Genomic DNA, 17,946 nt, shown 5'->3' with positions numbered 1-17,946 from the left:
GGCATGCTCATAGTGTCTCTTCACAGCAATAAAACCTAAACTAAGACAGTATGTTTGAACATGTATGGAACCACAATGAAGGTAGCACATATCTGTAACCCCTTTCCATCCAGGCCTCTTCCAAAGACTTGCCAATCAGTTGTGACAGTATACATTTGTTTTATGTAAATGGAGTCACAGTGTGAACTCTTCATATGTGGCTACTGTTCATTCAGCGTCCTTGAGGCCATACCTGTCATGGGACATGTGTAACAGTAGTATAGTAGCCTGAGGTGCCAGAACAGCCTTCCTTAGTAACAGACGGCTCTTTACATCTTGACCGGCGGGTCCTATTGCCACAGACACCAATTATAAAACCTAAGGTTTGTCTTCTGGGCCCCCTCAGCTGTGTGGAAATGGGGCAAGTATAGGCAAAATTTCCTCCACTGTAGGCCGCTTTCCTGAGTATTGGGAGGCCATCTCACAATGAATTCCAGGCCTCCAGTGTGTCAGTGCCTGTCTGTAATTGAATGAATAGTTTTCTGTGTCCCACTTGACTCAGAAAAATGGTAACCAATGGAAGGCGAACCTGCTCAACACAAGCTTTGCTTGGGTGCTTTCACTTAGTGTTTATGCGTGTATATGGAAGCCAGAGTACAACTTCAGATTCTGTTCCTCAGGAACCATCCATCTTTTGTTTAATTTGATTTGAGACAGCATCTCACCATGCAACTCTGGCTGGCCTGGAACTTCCTGTGCAGACTAGGCTGGCCTCAGATTCACAGACATCCACCCGCCTCTGCTCCTGTGTGCTGGGATTACAGGTGTACATACCCAGCTCCAATCTATCTCTTTTTGAGGTGGGTTTTGCAGTAGTCTGAAACTTCCCAGGTAAGCTAAGCTAGCTAGCCAGTGACCCCAGGGGCTCCACTGTTTCTGCCTCACTTGAGGGATTACAAGCATGCAATATCATACTCAGCCATTTTTTTTTTTAAATGTGGGTTCTAGGGATCCAACTCGGGTCTCTGAGTGTTTATAATATATTCTTAAGTAGGTTTTCTTTACCACTTTCTCCAGATGCCAGCAATGCCTTACTGTGTAGATGGTTAGTCTTGAACTCACAGAGAGAGGCCTGCACCACCACCGGCCTTGGATGCCAGGCTTACTAAGTCATAATGAATTTAAAAATTAAAAGCAAAATGAGTATGTAGTTCAGTGGAAGAGTGTTTGTCTACTAGCACAAAATCCAGAACTAGGAAACTATGGAAACACTGTAAGCCTGCACACCTGTTTTCTCACAATTCTTACTGTTGAGCGAAGCGCTGCTGTCCCTGATAAATGGAAGACTTCCTTCCTGACTTCCTCCAATCACTGATTCAAAATGGCCCTTTCTGATACCCTTTCTTCACTATCATAATTAAAAGAGTAACACCAGCAGCCTAGCATTCCCTCTTTCAGCTTTGTCTTTATTGCATGTATCACCAGACACCTTCCATGAAAAGAAAGTACTGATAAAGACAAACGCCAACCTTTAGTCTGGGAGGCTTGCAGATTACAAATCACCTTCCTAACTTATTCTGGATAAAGGACTGTACTTCCTCAGAAGCAAATCATTGAGGGCTCTGGGGTCCAGGGGGGTGACTGCTGGGATATCACGAAGCAAACTGAGTCCCTATTGTGGGCAGTAATGCAAAGGGTTACTCATTTCATTTGGGTTAATACTTTGCTTATCACAGGAAGAAATGACACCTCTCAAAGGCCACAACATAAACCTTCAGTAGATTTAAAACCTGACCTCAACTTCCAGCCTCCACCCGTGAAGCCCTTCCACAGGAAGGTCTGGACGAGACTCTTGTCCTTTGTGTCCAATCTGCCCTCACACCAGCGGAGTCAGCAGAAGCACACTCAAAATGATGACCTGCTCCTCTAGGTCCGGAGATTAGGGTACTTCCAGAAGTGGAGGGACTTGTTTCTGGGGTGGGAGGGATCTTCTAAAGCTTGTCAGGAGGCTGGTGGTGAGTTCCTGTGACCATCAGGATAGGTTCAAATTGCATTACGAGTAACCAGGGCCTGGATGAGGACGCTCTTGGGTGCTAATTAATGAGTGATGGCACGTACATGACAGGGATGAATCAGAATTTAGACCTGGAGGTAGAGTCAGAACACTGACACTGGACGTATTACAGCGAGAGGCATCTGCTTTAGACCACCTTCTGTTGCTAATACCACAGTACCTCATAGGTAAGGTGAGGTGTGGTTTTTTTGTTTAGTTGGTTGGTTTTTGTTTTTCGTTTGTTTGGTTTTTAATGGCTTGTTTTTGTTAGTAATTTTGGCCTGAGATCCTGGAACCAAATTAGCAAGAAGAGATAGGTAGCAAGATAGGAGACCTAGCTAAAGTAGTTTTAAAAACACTCACTTTGGGGATAAGCAGTTAATTTGATAGTTGTACAGTGGGATTAATGCATTTATGAGGTTAAAGTCCAAATTGCCTTCCAAAGGTTCTACATTAAACTTGAGAGCCCAAAGGAAAAAAGATCAAATCCAGGATTGCCAGTTAGAGCAAGCTGTATTCCTGGGTGCACCCAGGCCTGGCCATCAGGCTGTCTTACCCTAAGTTGGGATTTGAGAGAGCAGCCCCTGCTGGCCTCCTGAAGTCCCTTTTATAGGAGAGATAAACTCTTCACATGGTGAGAGAGTAGGCTGTAATACATTGTCAGAAAGATACTGTGAAATGGAAGGGTTAAGGGTAGGGATATATATACATTGTGTGGATGGGATTGCAACTTTAATGTAATTTTTTTTTAACTTGAGTGTAATTTAAAAAACATGTTTTGCAGTTTACATGAGATCTAAAAAGAAACCGGAACTTAATTACAAATAGAAACCTTAACCTGCAAGGACTTACACTGGACAAACTGGAACTTATTCTTTAACTACAAATAGAAACTTTAACCTGCACAAGACAAATAGGAACTTAATTCTTTAATTACAAACAGAAGCCTTAACCTGCACAGGACAAACAGGAACTTGACTGCAAACAGAAACCTTAACCAACAAGACATGACTTCTGCTGAGTCACACCCTTAGTCATCAGTGAGCCTAGACCAGTGGTTCTCAACCTGTGGGGTCATGACCCCTCTGGGGTGTCAGAAGATCCTTTCAGAGGAGTTACCTAAAACTATGAAAAAACAGATGTTTTTATTATAATTCATAACAATAGCAAAATTACAGTTATCAAGTAGCAACAAAAAAAATTTTTTTTTTTTTGGTGGTCTTCACAATATGAGGAACGTATTAAAGCATCATGTAAGACCTGGGGTCTCACAGCTCAGGAGTTTAAGATCGCGCCCTTCCCAGAAACTCCCCCAGACCAAGACTCGTTGCAAAAGCAAGAGGTTTATTAACCATTGCGCAATGGGGTCACCCCTGCCGGTCAGCAGAGAGTGGCCCCGGGAGACAAAGGCTTTAGGTTTTTAAAAGAAAAATTGCAGGAAATTTGAAGTTGCAGTTTTGGCAATTTAGGATTGGATGTGGAAGCTATAAAGATAACTGGTTAGTCTTAGGTGCTCAAGCTTGGCCAGTCCTGCCAAGTGTGGATGCAGCTTCAATTAAAGGTGGGGGCGGTTAGCTCATCCTTGAAGATTTGCCTGGAGGTCAGGAGCTACTCAGAAGAAGGATTGAGGCCATCTGGGTTCGTTGCTAAAGAAACACTATCTTTAAGACAAGGGTCTGGTCGTTTTTTTGCTGAGTGAAGGTCATTGCTTGCTTGCCTTTTATATATCTGTCCTCACAGATAGGGTCACATTCCTCCATTCTCTGGAAAGGTACTAAGAGGCTTTGGCTTAACCTGGACCTAAAACTCAAAACTATAGGCTTTAGAAGACATATAGGTTACAAAGTTAGTCTAACCCTTTCAGTCACAGCGCTAGGAAGGTTAAGAAACTGCTGGATTAGACGCTCCACCGCAGGCTGGTCCCTACCTGTGAGGCTGTCCTGCTTATCTCTACCAGAATGATGCTGACTTTTTGTCATTTCTGCCCTTGATGCACCACAAGGTAGTGCAGATGTCACTGTCTGGCCTGTGTCATAATGGACAGGCCACATGAATCTTAGGCACGCTGCTAGTGCTGATGTCTCCTTAAATAATACGGAACAAGGTACCCTTCCAAACAATAAATCTACTAGATCCACATTTCTTTGGACAAACAAGACATTTGAGCAATGAGGAAACATGTTTGTCCTTCTGTCTAACTTACTATATGACAGGACACTTAATTTTCAGGGCACCTTCTTAGCCAGGGGCTGTTGCAGGATGCAGCCTGCACACCTGGAGACCCTTGTTTTGCCAGGGCCATCATCTGCCTCCACTACCACACCTATCCCGTAGCTTCCCAGCCAGATGTATACTCCTGACCTCAGGTGCATCTGGAATAGGGTATCCACACTACCTGACTGTGTGCTGGATCCTGTATAACCAGTTCTCTGCTGCTGTTCACCACTCCTTTAAAGATCCTCCCTTCCAAAGGGCTGGGCCTTGGTCCTACCTCTGGGAGGGTATTGGGGGAGCATCCTTGCTTCTCTCCTGTCACAGCTTAGGAGACTAACCTTTTCTGAGGTGTTGGCTCTCTGGGCATCCTTTCTGAAAAGCCTCACTGCTTTGACCCTGACATCTCAGCATCTTCTCCCCTGGTCTTTGTCATGGGTGTGAGGGTGTCCCACTCTCCCCTGGCCTCACAACTCCCTCAATGAATCTATCGTAGCTTCTCCACCTGTTTCAGAGAGCCTGCTTGACTGGCAACAGTGAGCCTGGGTAAGAGAAGGATAGTACAGCTCTCACTGGTCAGGGTTGGTGGCAAAGGCAGAGCATCCCTTCCAGAGGGACCGTCTATAGAGAAAGATGTTGCTCTTGTCTCAGGGAACTAACAACTTGGCTAATGCACTTGAGAAGCATAGCATGCACGTTCTGAGAGCCCCTAGTGCTCATATAGCTGTCCTCTGCCCAGAGCACGCCATCTGGAGGGCAGCGTAGCCGACTCTGAAAAGGACACTATGGCTAAATCAAGGCTGATGGTGAGGAGGAGGGGCATAAGGGCAACGTGAGGACTCTTAGGATCCATTTTATCAGGACCAGACACAGCATAGAGAGAAAAGTCCACTGGTAGACCTTGTTGCTGTGGGAGGACATGTGAGCCCAGAATGTACATGTCTTGATATCAGGCCACTCTGAGCAGTTATGTGCAGGGACCAGGCTGACTTCAAAAAGGGCAGAGAGATGCTGCAGCCTGAAGGGAATAGTAAGCAGGGTGGCAGGCTTCCCATGAAGATGGAAACTTGGGAATCCACCTCCTACTTTTCTCTATAAATTATTAAGCCAGAGTTCAGAAGGTGAATGGGTAGGACCACTGTGCTGTCACTGCTCAGCATTATGACCCTGGGATTCATGATTAACAAATATCCAGGTGCCGCGCAATGTGGTGCCAACTCAGATCTGCTCACTAGTTTTGAGGCAGTCGCAGACCATCTGTACTGCAAGTCACCAGAGGTTGATGCCATTCTGAACACTCCTGGCTGTGTAGTACCAGGTAGGATTCACATACAGCACTGTGGGGAGGGTCTCATTGTAGGCCTGGAGTCCCAGAATCTACCTGGGAGTTCGAGGACAGGGTTGGGGGTATTGTAGCAATTTTTTTGTTTGTTTTTACCAACTCTGTAACCTAACCTTTTATAATCTTTGGGAAGGAGAGTTTGTAGAGGTACACACTTAGAAATATAGTCCACAGACAGCGAACAAATGCTTGCTACATGGGGTCCATCTACGGCACTGTGCTGTGTTCATGTACCAAGAGGAGCAGAATGCTTCTAATAGGGTGAAGAGGGTATAGTCGGGTGTTGCTGAACAGACTTTCTACCAACGTTAGTGTCCTGCTTCCTCTCGTGACAGCAGAAAGACACACCCTTGAGCAGGGCCTACATGGGCCTGGGAGGTTGAGAGGGAGAGGTCAGGAGACTCACATGGCTCCTCTTCTGCAGGACTCAGGGAAGGTGTGTGGGCAGGTATAGCTGTCTCTCCTGGATGCCAAGATTTGGGACCCAGAAGTCTCCATGGCTCCCTACCACATCCGCCAGTACCAGGACAGCGACCGTAAAAGTGTTGTGGACTTGTTCTCCAGGGGCATGGAGGAGCACATCCCCGCCACCTTCCGCCACCTGCTGCTGCTGCCCCGAACCCTCCTGCTCTTACTTGGGGTGCCCCTGGCCCTGGTCCTGGTGTCTGGCTCCTGCCTGCTGGCTGTTGTAGGCATTATCCTTTTGCTCCTACTCCTGCGGCTCCTTGCCAGACAGCCCTGGAAAGAGTATGTGGCCAAGTGTTTGCACACAGACATGGCTGACATCACCAAGTCCTACCTGAATGCCTGTGGCTCCTGCTTCTGGGTGGCTGAGTCTGCGGGGCAGGTGGTGGGTACAGTGGCTGCTCTGCCAGTCAAGGATCCTCCATTAGGGAGGAAGCAGCTGGAGCTCTTTCGCCTGTCTGTGTCCTCACAGCATCGAGGACAGGGGATAGCAAAAGCGCTGGTCAGAACTGTCCTCCAGTTTGCACGGGACCAGGGCTACAGTGATGTTGTTCTTGAGACCAGCACCATGCAGCAAGGTGCTGTGACCCTCTACCTGGGCATGGGTTTCCAGAGGACAGGCCAATACTTCATGGGTGTCTTCTGGAAGATAGTAGATATTTGTATAATTCAACTGAAGTACTCCTTCCCTTCTGCCTAGGAAGCGGGGCTGTGCTCTATGTCCTGTGCACTCTGCTACAGGACCCAGTGAACGCTGTCATGTCAGTGTGATGAACAATAAAAGTTCCTTGCTGGTGTACACCAGATTCCAATACACGTGATGGCTGAGTGAGGGCCTGGGGGGTTCTGCTACACTCTAGATTTCTGGGGAGCCTGTGTTTTACTTACTGAGCCAAATATCACTGTTGTATTTGAAACAATGCAAACTAGTACTGCATGTATTTGTATAAACCAGAAAATTTCTGCAGGGCAAGAGGGGGCGGTTCACCTAGCCCATGTGTGTGAGCATCTAAGCTGACTAAAGTGGCAGATGTCTATGTGCCATGCTGTTCCAGAAGGCCAGCTGAGCAAGGCTCAAGAACTTTGCAGGGTAGCCAAAGTTAAGGCAAAGGAAAAAGAAACAAGAGTTTCCCAAGCAGGTGTCACCTGCAGAACATGTGAGACCTGGAGATTAATGTAGATTGTGTTTACAAGATATGTAGAGTCACAGATCAGAAGCTGGTGTGGAACTGAGAAAAGGACCAGAAGTTTGTTGTATCGTCGTCGTTTTTCTGTCATGGCAGAGGACGTCAGCTAAGATTGAGTGAGGACTGATCTATAAGAAAGACACCTCACGGCAGAGCTGCTGCTGTGGGTAGCTTCACAGGCCGACACCACTTTAAGTAGGCCAAATATACAGCTCTGCATTTCTAGAAAGATCTGGGGGTGGAGGCACCCTACAGCTGCCACTGGAATTCAGGCGGGACCCAGTCTGAGTTCAAAGGTCAGGAACTTCAGAAACTCAGGTGCTTTGTGCTTGGTTGTACCAACTTTCAAGCCTCTGACACAAGGCTGTGATGAGATGTGGTTCTGTGCATATATATGCAAGGCTGTCCCTTTCTCAGCTAGTGCATCCGGGATACTGGGGTGTTATTAGAGAGGTGGGATACCTCCCTATGTCTCCCACCCTGCCTAGAGACTGCTGAACACAGAGATCTGGGTACCCCTGAGCCAGTAATTATGATACTTGGGCATTATTATGGGTCCTGTTTCATCCTGGCATCACCTCTGATACAACTTAACTCCAGAGGAAACAGCTAAGCTAAACCTTGCCCTGGCCTGCTGACAAACCTTGTCATCATAGACAGACCAATTTCAACTACACAAAGACCCCCTTGCTATGCAACTCCAAACACAGGTGACCTGATTACTGGGACTATATGTCTCACCCTCTCTTGCCATGTGGCTCTCCTTGACCCTGACCTTGATGGTCACCACAGTATGTTTCTTCTCCATCGTCACCTAGGCCACCCTCCTTGGGCTTCTGTGAGACCTTCTCTATCACCCACAGCTCACTAGTATCTGCCCTAGGTGTCTGCATCCCCTGTGCTAACATTCCAGCTGTAAACTCAGTATGGTCCCTTATGAAAGCCCATGAGAGAGACGGTGACGCTGGGGGCATGCACACCCTCTCCATAATTGTTAGAAGAGGAATCAAGACATCTTTCTTTTTGGACAATCTTGGGCAAGTGTGCAAGTGGCACTTATTCTTTGCTCTGCACCATTTCTGTCCCCCAATGTAGCAGGCTTGTCTGAGTACTCAGAGGTGTGACTCAGAAAGGGATTCTAGGTATGGGGTACCTAGAGAACAACCCCAGAACTACACGATGACGGGAGTTTGCAGACCAGGAGTTCTAGAGGGGACTGAGAGTTAGCACTGACTGTGCATGTGGGAAGACCATGGAATCGCCATTTTTGGAGTTGTCTGAATGACATGAGGTGAGAAATATCTGTTACTTCCATGTAGATGCTTTTAAGCTACTATGCCTTCCCAGAGTTTCTGTTCAACTGTGCAGTGACCTAAAAGCCCAGGCTGAGAAGCCCCTATCAGGGAAGGCTCCTAAACACTGCTATGGGTTTTCCCTTGAAGATAACAATTTGTTTCCTTCTGCTGTACTGAGCCAGTGGGTGTCAGGGACTGTCACTGTAGCCTAACCAACCCCAAGCCCACAGACCACAGCCTCAACTCTAGAGCCGCACACCACTTGTTCAAGTCAAGGTTTACTGGACAGAGGACACTCACTATGTACACATCCTCTATAGCTGCTGTCAGACTGCAAAGGTGGAGCTGAGTAACTGCAACAGGAAACAGCCTTTGAGAAGCAAAGCACTTATCTGTTTCTTCTGGGCTTTACTGACCCTTGATCAAGGCTATCTTGACTTTACATAATCAAAATATAAGATAAAGTGAGAAAAAAAGAAAGCATCAAATACAGTTTTTTACTAGTTAAATGACGCTGGGCTATAGCTGATACTGCTACACTCTTTCAGTTGCCTTGTGTGTAAACTGGGCACAAAGACATTTCTGCCTAATAAAACCGCTGTGAGAATTAAATGAATTACTATTTATTTATTGAGATAGGATTTGACAAAGTACGTTAGAATGATCTGGAACTTCTGGAATATCCTGAGCTGACCTCGAACTTGTGACTTTCTCCTGCCTCAGTCTCCTGAGTACTAGCCTATAGGAGTGAGACAGCACACCCAGCTTAGAGTTAACGAAATTGTTAGGCATAAAACACTCAAGATCCAGAAGCTTAGAAAGGCAATGTGGAAAAGCCAGAAGTACCAGGTTAGTTGCAATGATAGGTGAATTGTAAGGAAGAGCCTTGAACAGTGTAGCCTTCACTAGGTGCTTGCACTTTTTATTCCAATTGTATAAAAATAAAATGTATTGAATATAAGCAGAAGACTATAAGTCAATGACAAAAACAGTGACAGGGGTTATCTTTAAGAAATAAAAAAATAAGTAGGGCTGGTAGTGGTTTCTTTTTCCATTTTTCTGTGATGACTATGTTAATTTTATAACCAGGAAAAAAAACCTAGTGACTGAGATTTTCTGTTGATATTTTAAACATCTTATAATACATCCTTTGTTGACATTCTACAAATGATTCCATCCAATAATGTCCCAATACTCTCCTCTTGTGGTGACAGCTTATATATCTGTAAAAGTGAATGACAATCTATGAGTTCTCGCATGTCCATTACATAAACATTTATAAGTGGATCATTTTATTATGGCATTAATGATTTGAAATCATAAATATGTTTACAGTATTCAAAGTAGGTGGCAACTTTGAAGTGTAGTTGTTAATATAAAAAACCAAATTTTCTGATATATAAACATTTGTATCAATTTTAAGAGTTCACATCTAGCTATTAACTTCATAAAATCACTTAGTATTGAAAAAGATCCCTTTTCTTACAGTTCTCATTCCACACAAACTTGAACATCCCAATTCTTTTCATTTACAAATACTTTCCAATTATCTAAAATTATGTTAGTATTTCTGAGACTTTTTAAAAATTTTACTTATATGGGTGTTTGCCTCTTTGTGTGTGTATTATGTGTGTGCATGCCCATGAAGGCTAGAAGAGACCATCCAATCCACCACAACTGGAGTTAGAAATGGTTATGAAGTCTGGCAGGAATCAGACCTAGGTACTTTGAAGAACAAGTGCTCTTAACTGCTGAGCCGCCTCCCCAGCCCCACACTATTTCTTAACAGCTCAGAAGGAATTGGGAGTAAACAAGGAGGCAGAAATGAAAGAGTAGTAACAGGGTTTGTGCAAATGTAGAGAATACCATTATCTTGTGTGCTACGATGATAACGGTCCAAACAGCATCAGCATAACTCATCTAATAAATTCTTAAAAATGTGTACTACAAACCTTTTTGACTTCTGAGAGCTTTGTTATATCTGGCAGACTTTCCAAAGGTACCTGCTGGCCTTCCACTTGAGATATTAGGTGTTCCTGATGTATTTGTTGTCTTCCCTCTTCAACGTAAACAATCAGGACTGATGTGTTACTTTCTGAGATACCAAATTTCTTCAAAGCCTCTGAAATCTATGATTTAAAAAAAAAAAAAAAAAAGACAATGAGCCAGTGTCTCCTGTCTGGAATACCTCCTGGCCTGCTCAGCCTAGCCTCCCAGTTTCTCATCGTGTACTTTCCCCTTCAACAATCCCTGTCCAGCACCTGCTATTGCTGTCCCTGCTTAGACTTGCACTTTGCTCTTCTGGATCAAGCCCAGACTTCTTGGCTCTGCACACAATCACCTGTCTCCAAGTGATCTTTCCAGGCCAAAATTTGTATTCCTCTTGTCATTTATTATTTATCTGAGCTCAGACATCTTTTTCAGTTTTAACATAAAGAATGCTTCAAGAACTTTCATTTAAAAATCACTCTTACTTTCATTTAAAAATCACTCTTGGATCCAGGCACTGTGGTGCACACCTGTAATAACAGCACTCAGGGAGGCAGAGACAGGTGGACCACTGTTGAGTTTGTGACTAGGCTGCTCTACAAAGCGAGTCCAGGATAGCCAATGCTACAGAGAAAAACCCTGTCTTGAAAAACAAAAACAAAAACCCAAACAAACAAACAAACAAACAAACAAAAACAAATAAAAAGCACTCTTGGGCTGAGGAGATGGCTCTGTGGGTAAAGTACTTGGCCACACAAGTATGAGGACCGTGGTTCAGTACCCTAGCACCCCTATAAAGCCAGGCACAGCAACACTGTCTGTAGTCCCAGTACTGCTACAGCCAGACAGGAGGTGAAAACAGAAGAACCCAGGAAGCTTGCAGGCCAGATAGCCTTGTGTACTCGGTGGCAAACAACAGAGAGACCTTGTCTGGAACAAGGTGAGGTCCTCTAGACCTCCACGAGCACATCATGGCACTCAGGCACCCATGCTTCCACACATGCAAACGCACATCCCATACCCACATACACTGCCTGCGCATGTGCGCGCACACACACACACACACACACACACACACACACACACAGCAGGGGTGGTGAGGGGGCAGGAAGCATATTACACTGGGGGAGGCTGGCCATATGCTATGATGACAAGACCAACAGAAATAAAGTCAGTCACCACATTACGTTATTATTTGGGGAGAGGTTGAAGATAATTTCAGTAGACAGAGTTCTTGTCTTCATTTTTCCCAGTTTGTAGAGATGAACAGCTTTGTTCGCTGCCACAAGTATCTGAAATGGATCAACAATCTACCAGGGAGAATACAAAAATTAGCACAGAGAGAATCAGGAGTATCCCTAACCTTATGCCCTGTCTGAGGTAACTCTAGTCCAGCTGTTTATTTGATCATGATTCTTATGGACTGTATTTAAAAACTGACCTCAAGGGCTGTTGCAACATAAAAAAATTATAGAACTTTAAAGCTACATGCTTCTTGATGGTGAACAGGGAACAGACCATATCCTAACTTCAACAGCATTGTTTTCTTTAATCCCCACACTCAATGAAAACAGTGTTTCTCACAGAATAGATGAGGTGCCCCTGTTTCTTACCACGTTGGGAACCAGGCAGTCTCACCTATCAGAGGGAGACTGCACATGCCTCCCCTTGCACGACTATTGAAGATTGTGTTAGGATATGCACCACACACAGAACAGGACACATCTGTAAAGCTGGCTGTGACTTCCTCAGTTGCAGTAAGTGGGAAACTGGTGTGCTCTCAACCCTTCTGCCATTTGTGTTGGTTGGAATGAGAATAGAGTCCGTAGGCTCATATACTTGAATGTTTGGTTCTCAGTTAGTGGACTATTTAGAAAGGACTGGAGGTGTGCTGGCTAGATTTATGTCAACTTGACACAAGCTAGAGTCACTAGAGGGGAGAAAGCCTCAATTGAGAAAGATCAACAAGGCAGGCCTGTAGGGCATTTCCTTAGTGATTGATGTGGGAGGGCCCAGCCCATTGTGGGTGGGACAATCCCTAGGAAGGTGGTCCTGGGTTCTATAAGAAAGCAGGTTGAGACCAAAGAGCCAGTCATTGAGTTCCTGTTAGAAATAGTCCCTGTTCCCCTCACTTTGGGAAACCAATTGGTTACTGAGCTAGCACAGGCTACATCTGAGTGGAGGTTCTAGGTTATATCCATACATGGTCCTTGGTTGAATGTCAGTCTCAGAAAAGACCCTGTGCCCAGATATATTTGGTCCTTGTGGAGCTCCTATCCTTTCCCCATCAGACGAACTCCCCTTCTTTCTTATGATTCCCTGTACTCTGCCAAAGGTTTGGACATGAGTCTTTGCTTTGAAAACACTGCTAGTTAGAGTCTTTCAGATGCGCTCAGTAGACTCCTGTCATACGTTCATTGGTCTCCCCACCCCCGAAGGGAGGAGCAGTCCTGTTAGGCCACGGAGGAGGGCTTTGCAGCCAGTCCTGAAGATACCTGATAAAACAGGATCAGATGAATGGGGAGGAGGTCCCCCCTATCAGTAGACTTGGAAAGGGGCACGATGGAGATGAGGGAGGGAGGGAGGGACTGGGAGGGAATGAGGGATCGGGACATGGCTGGGATACAGAGTTAATAAAATGTAACTGATAAAAATAAATTAAAAAAAAAAAAAAAAAAGAAAGCAGGTTGAGCAAGCCATGGGAGGCCAGTGGGTAAGCAGCACTCCTCCACGGCCTCTGTATCAGCTCCTGCCTCCAAATTCCTACCCTGTTTGAGTTCCAGTGATTTGGAAATGTAAGCCAAATAAACCCTTTCCTCTCCAAGTTGCTTTTGTCATGGTATTTCACAGCAGTTGTGACCTTAATTAATGATGGAAGTTAGTACCAGGATAGTGGAGTACTGCTATGGATAGGCCTGACCATGTTGTTTTGGGGGAGGACTATGGAATGAGTTTTGGACTAGAAGTCTCTGAGTGTTGAAAGTTCAGTGAGCTGTTCTGTAGGAGCTTGTGAGATAAGAATGTTGAAAGCAGTGCAGATGATGGAGGCCTGACTTGTGAGTTTTCAGAGGGAAGGGAGGACTCTACAGGGCCTTTTATGTGAAGAATCTGATCAGCTGGGACTGAAGAGTCAGCTGTGATTAACAACAGAGCAGCCCCACTGACGAGGGATCTTTGAGTTACTGGGACAACTGATGTTGGTTACCTGGAACTGAGAAATTAGCAGTGATTAAGAAAACACCTCTATCATCAAGGTGAACACTTCTGGGAAGTGTTTCGTGAGAGCACACAGAGGTAGTCAAGGTTGTACTTGTGCTGGCAGTTGAACTTGGTAGTGTAAGAGCCACTCAGGTGGTACTGGTTTTGAAGGCATGAAGGGGTCATGCAGGGCTGCTGAGGCTTGGCACTAGGAGAGGCCATTGGTGAAGGTGTGGCCCAGCTGCAGATCCCAGCATTTTGGAGCTGCCAGGACCATGGTATGACCCCCAAGAACAGCAGCAGTAGAATGGAGCCTGCCTGAATTCAGAAGACAAGCTGTGTGTAATACAGAGGGCAGAGCCCTGTGAAGGAGCCCAGAAGATTGTGAGTGGATCCACATTGGACATTGTGTTTTTTACACAGCTGCAATTTGATTTTGCTTTGACTGTGGCTGTGCCGTAGTTCTTCTCTCTCGAAATTTTATATTTTATTTATTTTATTTTATCTTATTTTATTTATTTATTTATTTATTTATTTATTTATTTATTTTAATTTTATGAGCCCAGAGTTGAGAGAGCTTCCCTTTTTCCATGACCTTTATATAGGCTTCTAAGCAGAAAGTGTGGCCCAGATTAGAGGTGGATTTTCCATCTCAAAAGATCTGGATTAAAGGTGTGTTGTCCCATCTCACAGATCTGGATTAGAAATGGATCTTCCCACTTCAAATGATTCAACTGAGCAAAGATTCCCTCACAGGCATATTTGGGTTTTAGTTCATTCCAGATGTAGTCAAGTTGAGAACCAAGAATAGCCATTACAGGAGATGTGGCCCTGTTGCAGGAGGTATATGACTGGCTTTGAGGTCTCACTAGGTTTGAGGTATCACTAGGATGGGCTTTTGAAACCTCAAAGCCCACAGTAGGTGTATTCTCTCTCTCCATCTTGCGGACCAGATGTAAATTCCTAGCTACTGCCTCAGTGCCAAGCCTGCCTGCCTGCCTGCCTGCCTGCTGCCACACTCCCCACCATGATGGTCACGGCCGAATCTTCTGAAACGGTAAGCCCCCAATTAGGTGCTTTCCTTTATAAGCTGCCTTGGTTATGGTGTCTCTTTCTAAGAAGAGAACAGTAAATAAAACATTATGCTTCTGCAGACTCACACTTCACATATGAGAAGCACAAAACTCAGAACACACATGTGGTCACACCCAGGCATAGCCCTTTCTATTTCCTAAGACAGCATACAGCACTTTAGACTCTACTTGCTGTTCTAAATTTAAAACTCCAAGTGTGACATGGGCACTTTTTATGTGAATATAAAATAATTTAGGGTAAAATTAACATATTCTTAAATGCCTGCCATGATTAATTCATTCTCATATTTTATACTTACCACATTAGGGTTTATCAATGAACCACTGATAGATCCTTCCATGGCCTTTTTTCTCAAGTCTCCTGCATTTTTTACATCTTTAAATAACAGAAGGGTCACCCTGCATTCGGGAAACAAGTCCAACTGCTGTGATAACTGCATTTCATAGACAAGGAGGACTCTACTAGACAAAAAAAAAAAAAAAAAAAAAATCAGCAGGTTATGGAAAGGATTGTATTCATCTTTCCCACCCAGTTTCTCCTGTCTTTCTCATCTGATAGTCTTGCTGTCCTATAACTTGCTTTGTACCACCATCCTCCTGCCCCTGCCCCTCAAGCCCTAGAACTGCATGTGAAAACACACTCAGCTGTAACCAACCTAACAAAATCCCTTGCGTTCTACTTTCCTGTTTCTGTTCTCACTTCATCTCTACTGCTGTGATGAAACATTCTGACCAGAAGCAACTTAGGAGAAAAAAACTTATTTAGCCTATAATTACAGGAACTCTAACCACAGAGAAACACTGCTTGCTACTCAGTCACTGGCTTCTGCTTAATTAAGGAGCTTTTAAAACACAGTCCCAGACCACTTGCCCAGGGAATGGTGCTGCCCACAGTGGGCTAGGCCCTTCTACCTCACCATAATTAAGAGTCAAGACAGTCTATCACACACAAGTCAGTGGGCCAATAATATCTACGTAATCCCTCAACTGAGACTTCCTTCTCAGGTGACTCTGAAGGCTATGTCACGCTCACAGTTAATTAAGTTCATAAACTGTAGAATTACTAAAGTAGAAAAGTCCACTTCCAAAGCATGTCTGCCATCTTCATAAGGCTACTGAAAAGAGGTGCTGAGAAGGCAGTTTAGTTGGTAGAAAGCTAGAATAACATGCATTAAACCTTGGGTTCCATCCCGAGCACTGTATAAAACCAGGTGTGACAGTGCTCACCTACAATCCAGTCCAGAGGAGGTCAGGAGAGGAGGATCAGAAGTTCAAGGTTGGAGGAGATGGGGAGCATGAGTCTTTACAGTCTGGAAAATGCCTCAAAGCAAAACATGTCTTTAACCTTCTCTTGGATATCTGTAGGTAATCCAAGCCCAAACTAACTTCTCCACCAACCCTGCCAGCCCAGCAATTTCAACAGAGGCTTCTGCTCCCATCATTCAAAATTAGAAATCTTTACCTTAAACCATATCCAAAGTGCTTCCAGATACATGGAACACAGTTTATATAAAAAAGAAGTATGTGCAATCCCAGCCTTGGTCCTTGGAGTAATAGCTCAGAGACAGCTGGTAGCAAGATCTTCCTGTGAACTATGCGGTGACACCTCTATCAGGTAATGATACTGGAATTCATAGAGCAGAAATTAAATGAGGGATCTCTGAAGTCATTTTCTGCAAGGATTAGGAAAAAAAAATGGGCTTATGCTGAAATCAAAAGATGACAGTCTATTGTTCAGCTAGTCCAGGCACACTCTGGCTGGTGTGAGATTTGGAGAAGTGACCCAGATAAATGCTGAAAACTCTTCAGGCTGGAGCTCCGAAAAGGCACCCAAGGTGCTCAAGCCAGGCTTTAGAGAAGATTACTAAGATGACTATTTGAGACAGGTCCTTCTAACAGATAATCCTTATACCTAAGTACAGTAGTGGGCATGTTGGTTTTATCTCTAAAAGTGTAAAAAAAATAAAAAAAATTAAACCGTGACTGTTGACAGAAACAATCTTCATCACTCAACATAACCTCTGTGAAATCAATGCACAGAACATCATTGGACTGAAGGACTGGCAGACATACCTGGAACTATGGTTACCATTACACTCCTGCCTACTTTTATATTTGTGCAAATTACTAAGCATTACAAAGACCTACTTCTGAGGCTCAGCTGCCATGCACATGTAAACACAGCTGGACTCTGCACATGAAGCATCTCTAGAGCCAGGGAGCATGGCTGAAGGAAGGCCTTTTCATCTCACACTATAGCTGGAATCTTGCCGTGGTGTGATTGGCTATCACCTTCAGATTCCAAGATCTGAAAAGCCTGATCCTGGTTTTATAGATATAAAACTATCTAAAGATTTACTGATTTTTCTAGAATAGTGTCTCTCCTGGAAACCTGATGCTTTTATAAAACAGCCTGATTAGGCCAGGCTACTTTTACCCCAAAGTAGCCTGTATTAATTTAACATCAATTTTTAATACATTACCATAGTCTAGCTAGGGTAGACTGCCTTGATAGTTGTTTTAGTTTTCTTGATTGCTGTGTAAAATGCCAACTAATGAAGAGTTCATTCTGCATAAACATTATTTCAAGAATTATCACGATTATCATTAAAATTCAACTATCTTCACTTAATGTGTGTCAACTGTTGTCTTAACCATGGTGAGCATCAACTGAGCATAGTGGCACATGCCTTCAATTCCAGCACTAGGGGACAGAGGCAGGTGGGTTTGAAGCCAGCATGGTCTATACAGTGAGTTCCAGAATACCAGAGCTACACAGTGCGACCCTGTCTCGAAAACAAAAACAAAAAACTACAGTGAGCAAATACAATAAAACCCAAAACATAATTACTGCTGCCATTTTAAACCCTGAAATGTTGGCTGAGAGATGACTCTCAACCAAAACAACATCACCTGAAATGTTAGTTCTGTATTACACTGGCAGGTACCCTTGCTTCAATCAGCTTAATGGCACTGAGGACAGCACAGCTGGTTATCTGTACTTGAGATTTTCCAGTACCTGCACAATGGAAGCCACTTCTAAATGTTGCCCTATCACTTTCTGAAAAACAAACCGTCATACAGGTAATGTAAAACTTCTTATACTAAAGAAAATTTTGGACTCTTTTTATTA

The 17,946-nt window shown here is 44.3% G+C and overlaps 4 protein-coding genes and 1 pseudogene across 15 annotated transcripts in view; 4 read left to right on the top strand and 1 right to left on the bottom strand.

Annotated features, from left to right (window-relative positions):
• Positions 1-5,424: 5,424 nt before the first annotated feature.
• Positions 5,425-6,864, top strand: LOC110547171 (probable N-acetyltransferase CML1). Its single transcript, XM_021634543.2, has 2 exons — positions 5,425-5,561; positions 6,010-6,864. Exon 2 carries the CDS (start codon positions 6,082-6,084, stop codon positions 6,748-6,750), a length of 669 nt encoding a protein of 222 aa, XP_021490218.1. The 5' UTR covers positions 5,425-5,561; positions 6,010-6,081; the 3' UTR covers positions 6,751-6,864.
• Positions 5,443-17,946, top strand: part of LOC110547168 (probable N-acetyltransferase CML1) — a 21,636-nt gene continuing 9,132 nt past the window's right edge. Inside the window, exon 1 of the mRNA XM_060383654.1 lies at positions 5,443-5,561. The gene's annotated coding sequence lies outside the window, so the exon portion shown is untranslated. The remainder of the gene's footprint in view (positions 5,562-17,946) is intronic.
• The window catches only part of Tprkb (TP53RK binding protein), an 11,189-nt gene continuing 2,382 nt past the window's right edge, over positions 9,140-17,946 (bottom strand). The window contains exons 1-6 of one of the 12 annotated variants that reach the window (XM_060383659.1): positions 16,276-16,414; positions 16,041-16,123; positions 15,113-15,275; positions 11,709-11,831; positions 10,485-10,661; positions 9,140-9,755 (exon numbers count right to left, since the gene is read on the bottom strand). In XM_060383659.1, the coding sequence (XP_060239642.1) occupies positions 9,669-9,755; positions 10,485-10,661; positions 11,709-11,831; positions 15,113-15,253 (528 nt within the window). In that variant the 5' untranslated portion in view covers positions 15,254-15,275; positions 16,041-16,123; positions 16,276-16,414 and the 3' untranslated portion in view covers positions 9,140-9,668. Of the gene's footprint in view, positions 9,756-10,484; positions 10,662-11,708; positions 11,832-15,112; positions 15,276-16,040; positions 16,180-16,275; positions 16,415-17,946 lie in introns of those variants that run through there. The other 11 variants (XM_021634548.2, XM_060383661.1, XM_060383658.1 and 8 more) reach the window with 11 other exon arrangements.
• On the top strand, positions 15,692-17,014 carry LOC110547170 (syntenin-1-like; annotated as a pseudogene).
• LOC110547169 (N-acetyltransferase 8-like) overlaps positions 17,760-17,946 on the top strand; it is an 18,604-nt gene continuing 18,417 nt past the window's right edge. Inside the window, exon 1 of the mRNA XM_060383649.1 lies at positions 17,760-17,897. The gene's annotated coding sequence lies outside the window, so the exon portion shown is untranslated. The remainder of the gene's footprint in view (positions 17,898-17,946) is intronic.

Source organism: Meriones unguiculatus, chromosome 5, assembly GCF_030254825.1.
Source record: "Meriones unguiculatus strain TT.TT164.6M chromosome 5, Bangor_MerUng_6.1, whole genome shotgun sequence".
NCBI lineage: Eukaryota > Metazoa > Chordata > Mammalia > Rodentia > Muridae > Meriones > Meriones unguiculatus.
Note: the sequence above shows the minus strand (reverse complement) of the source record. Positions and strands in the feature narration are given on the sequence as shown.

Coding starts and splice junctions, on each gene's coding strand:
- LOC110547171 (XM_021634543.2), top strand. CDS start 6,082: ATGGCTCCCTACCACATCCGCCAGTACCAGGACAGCGACCGTAAAAGT.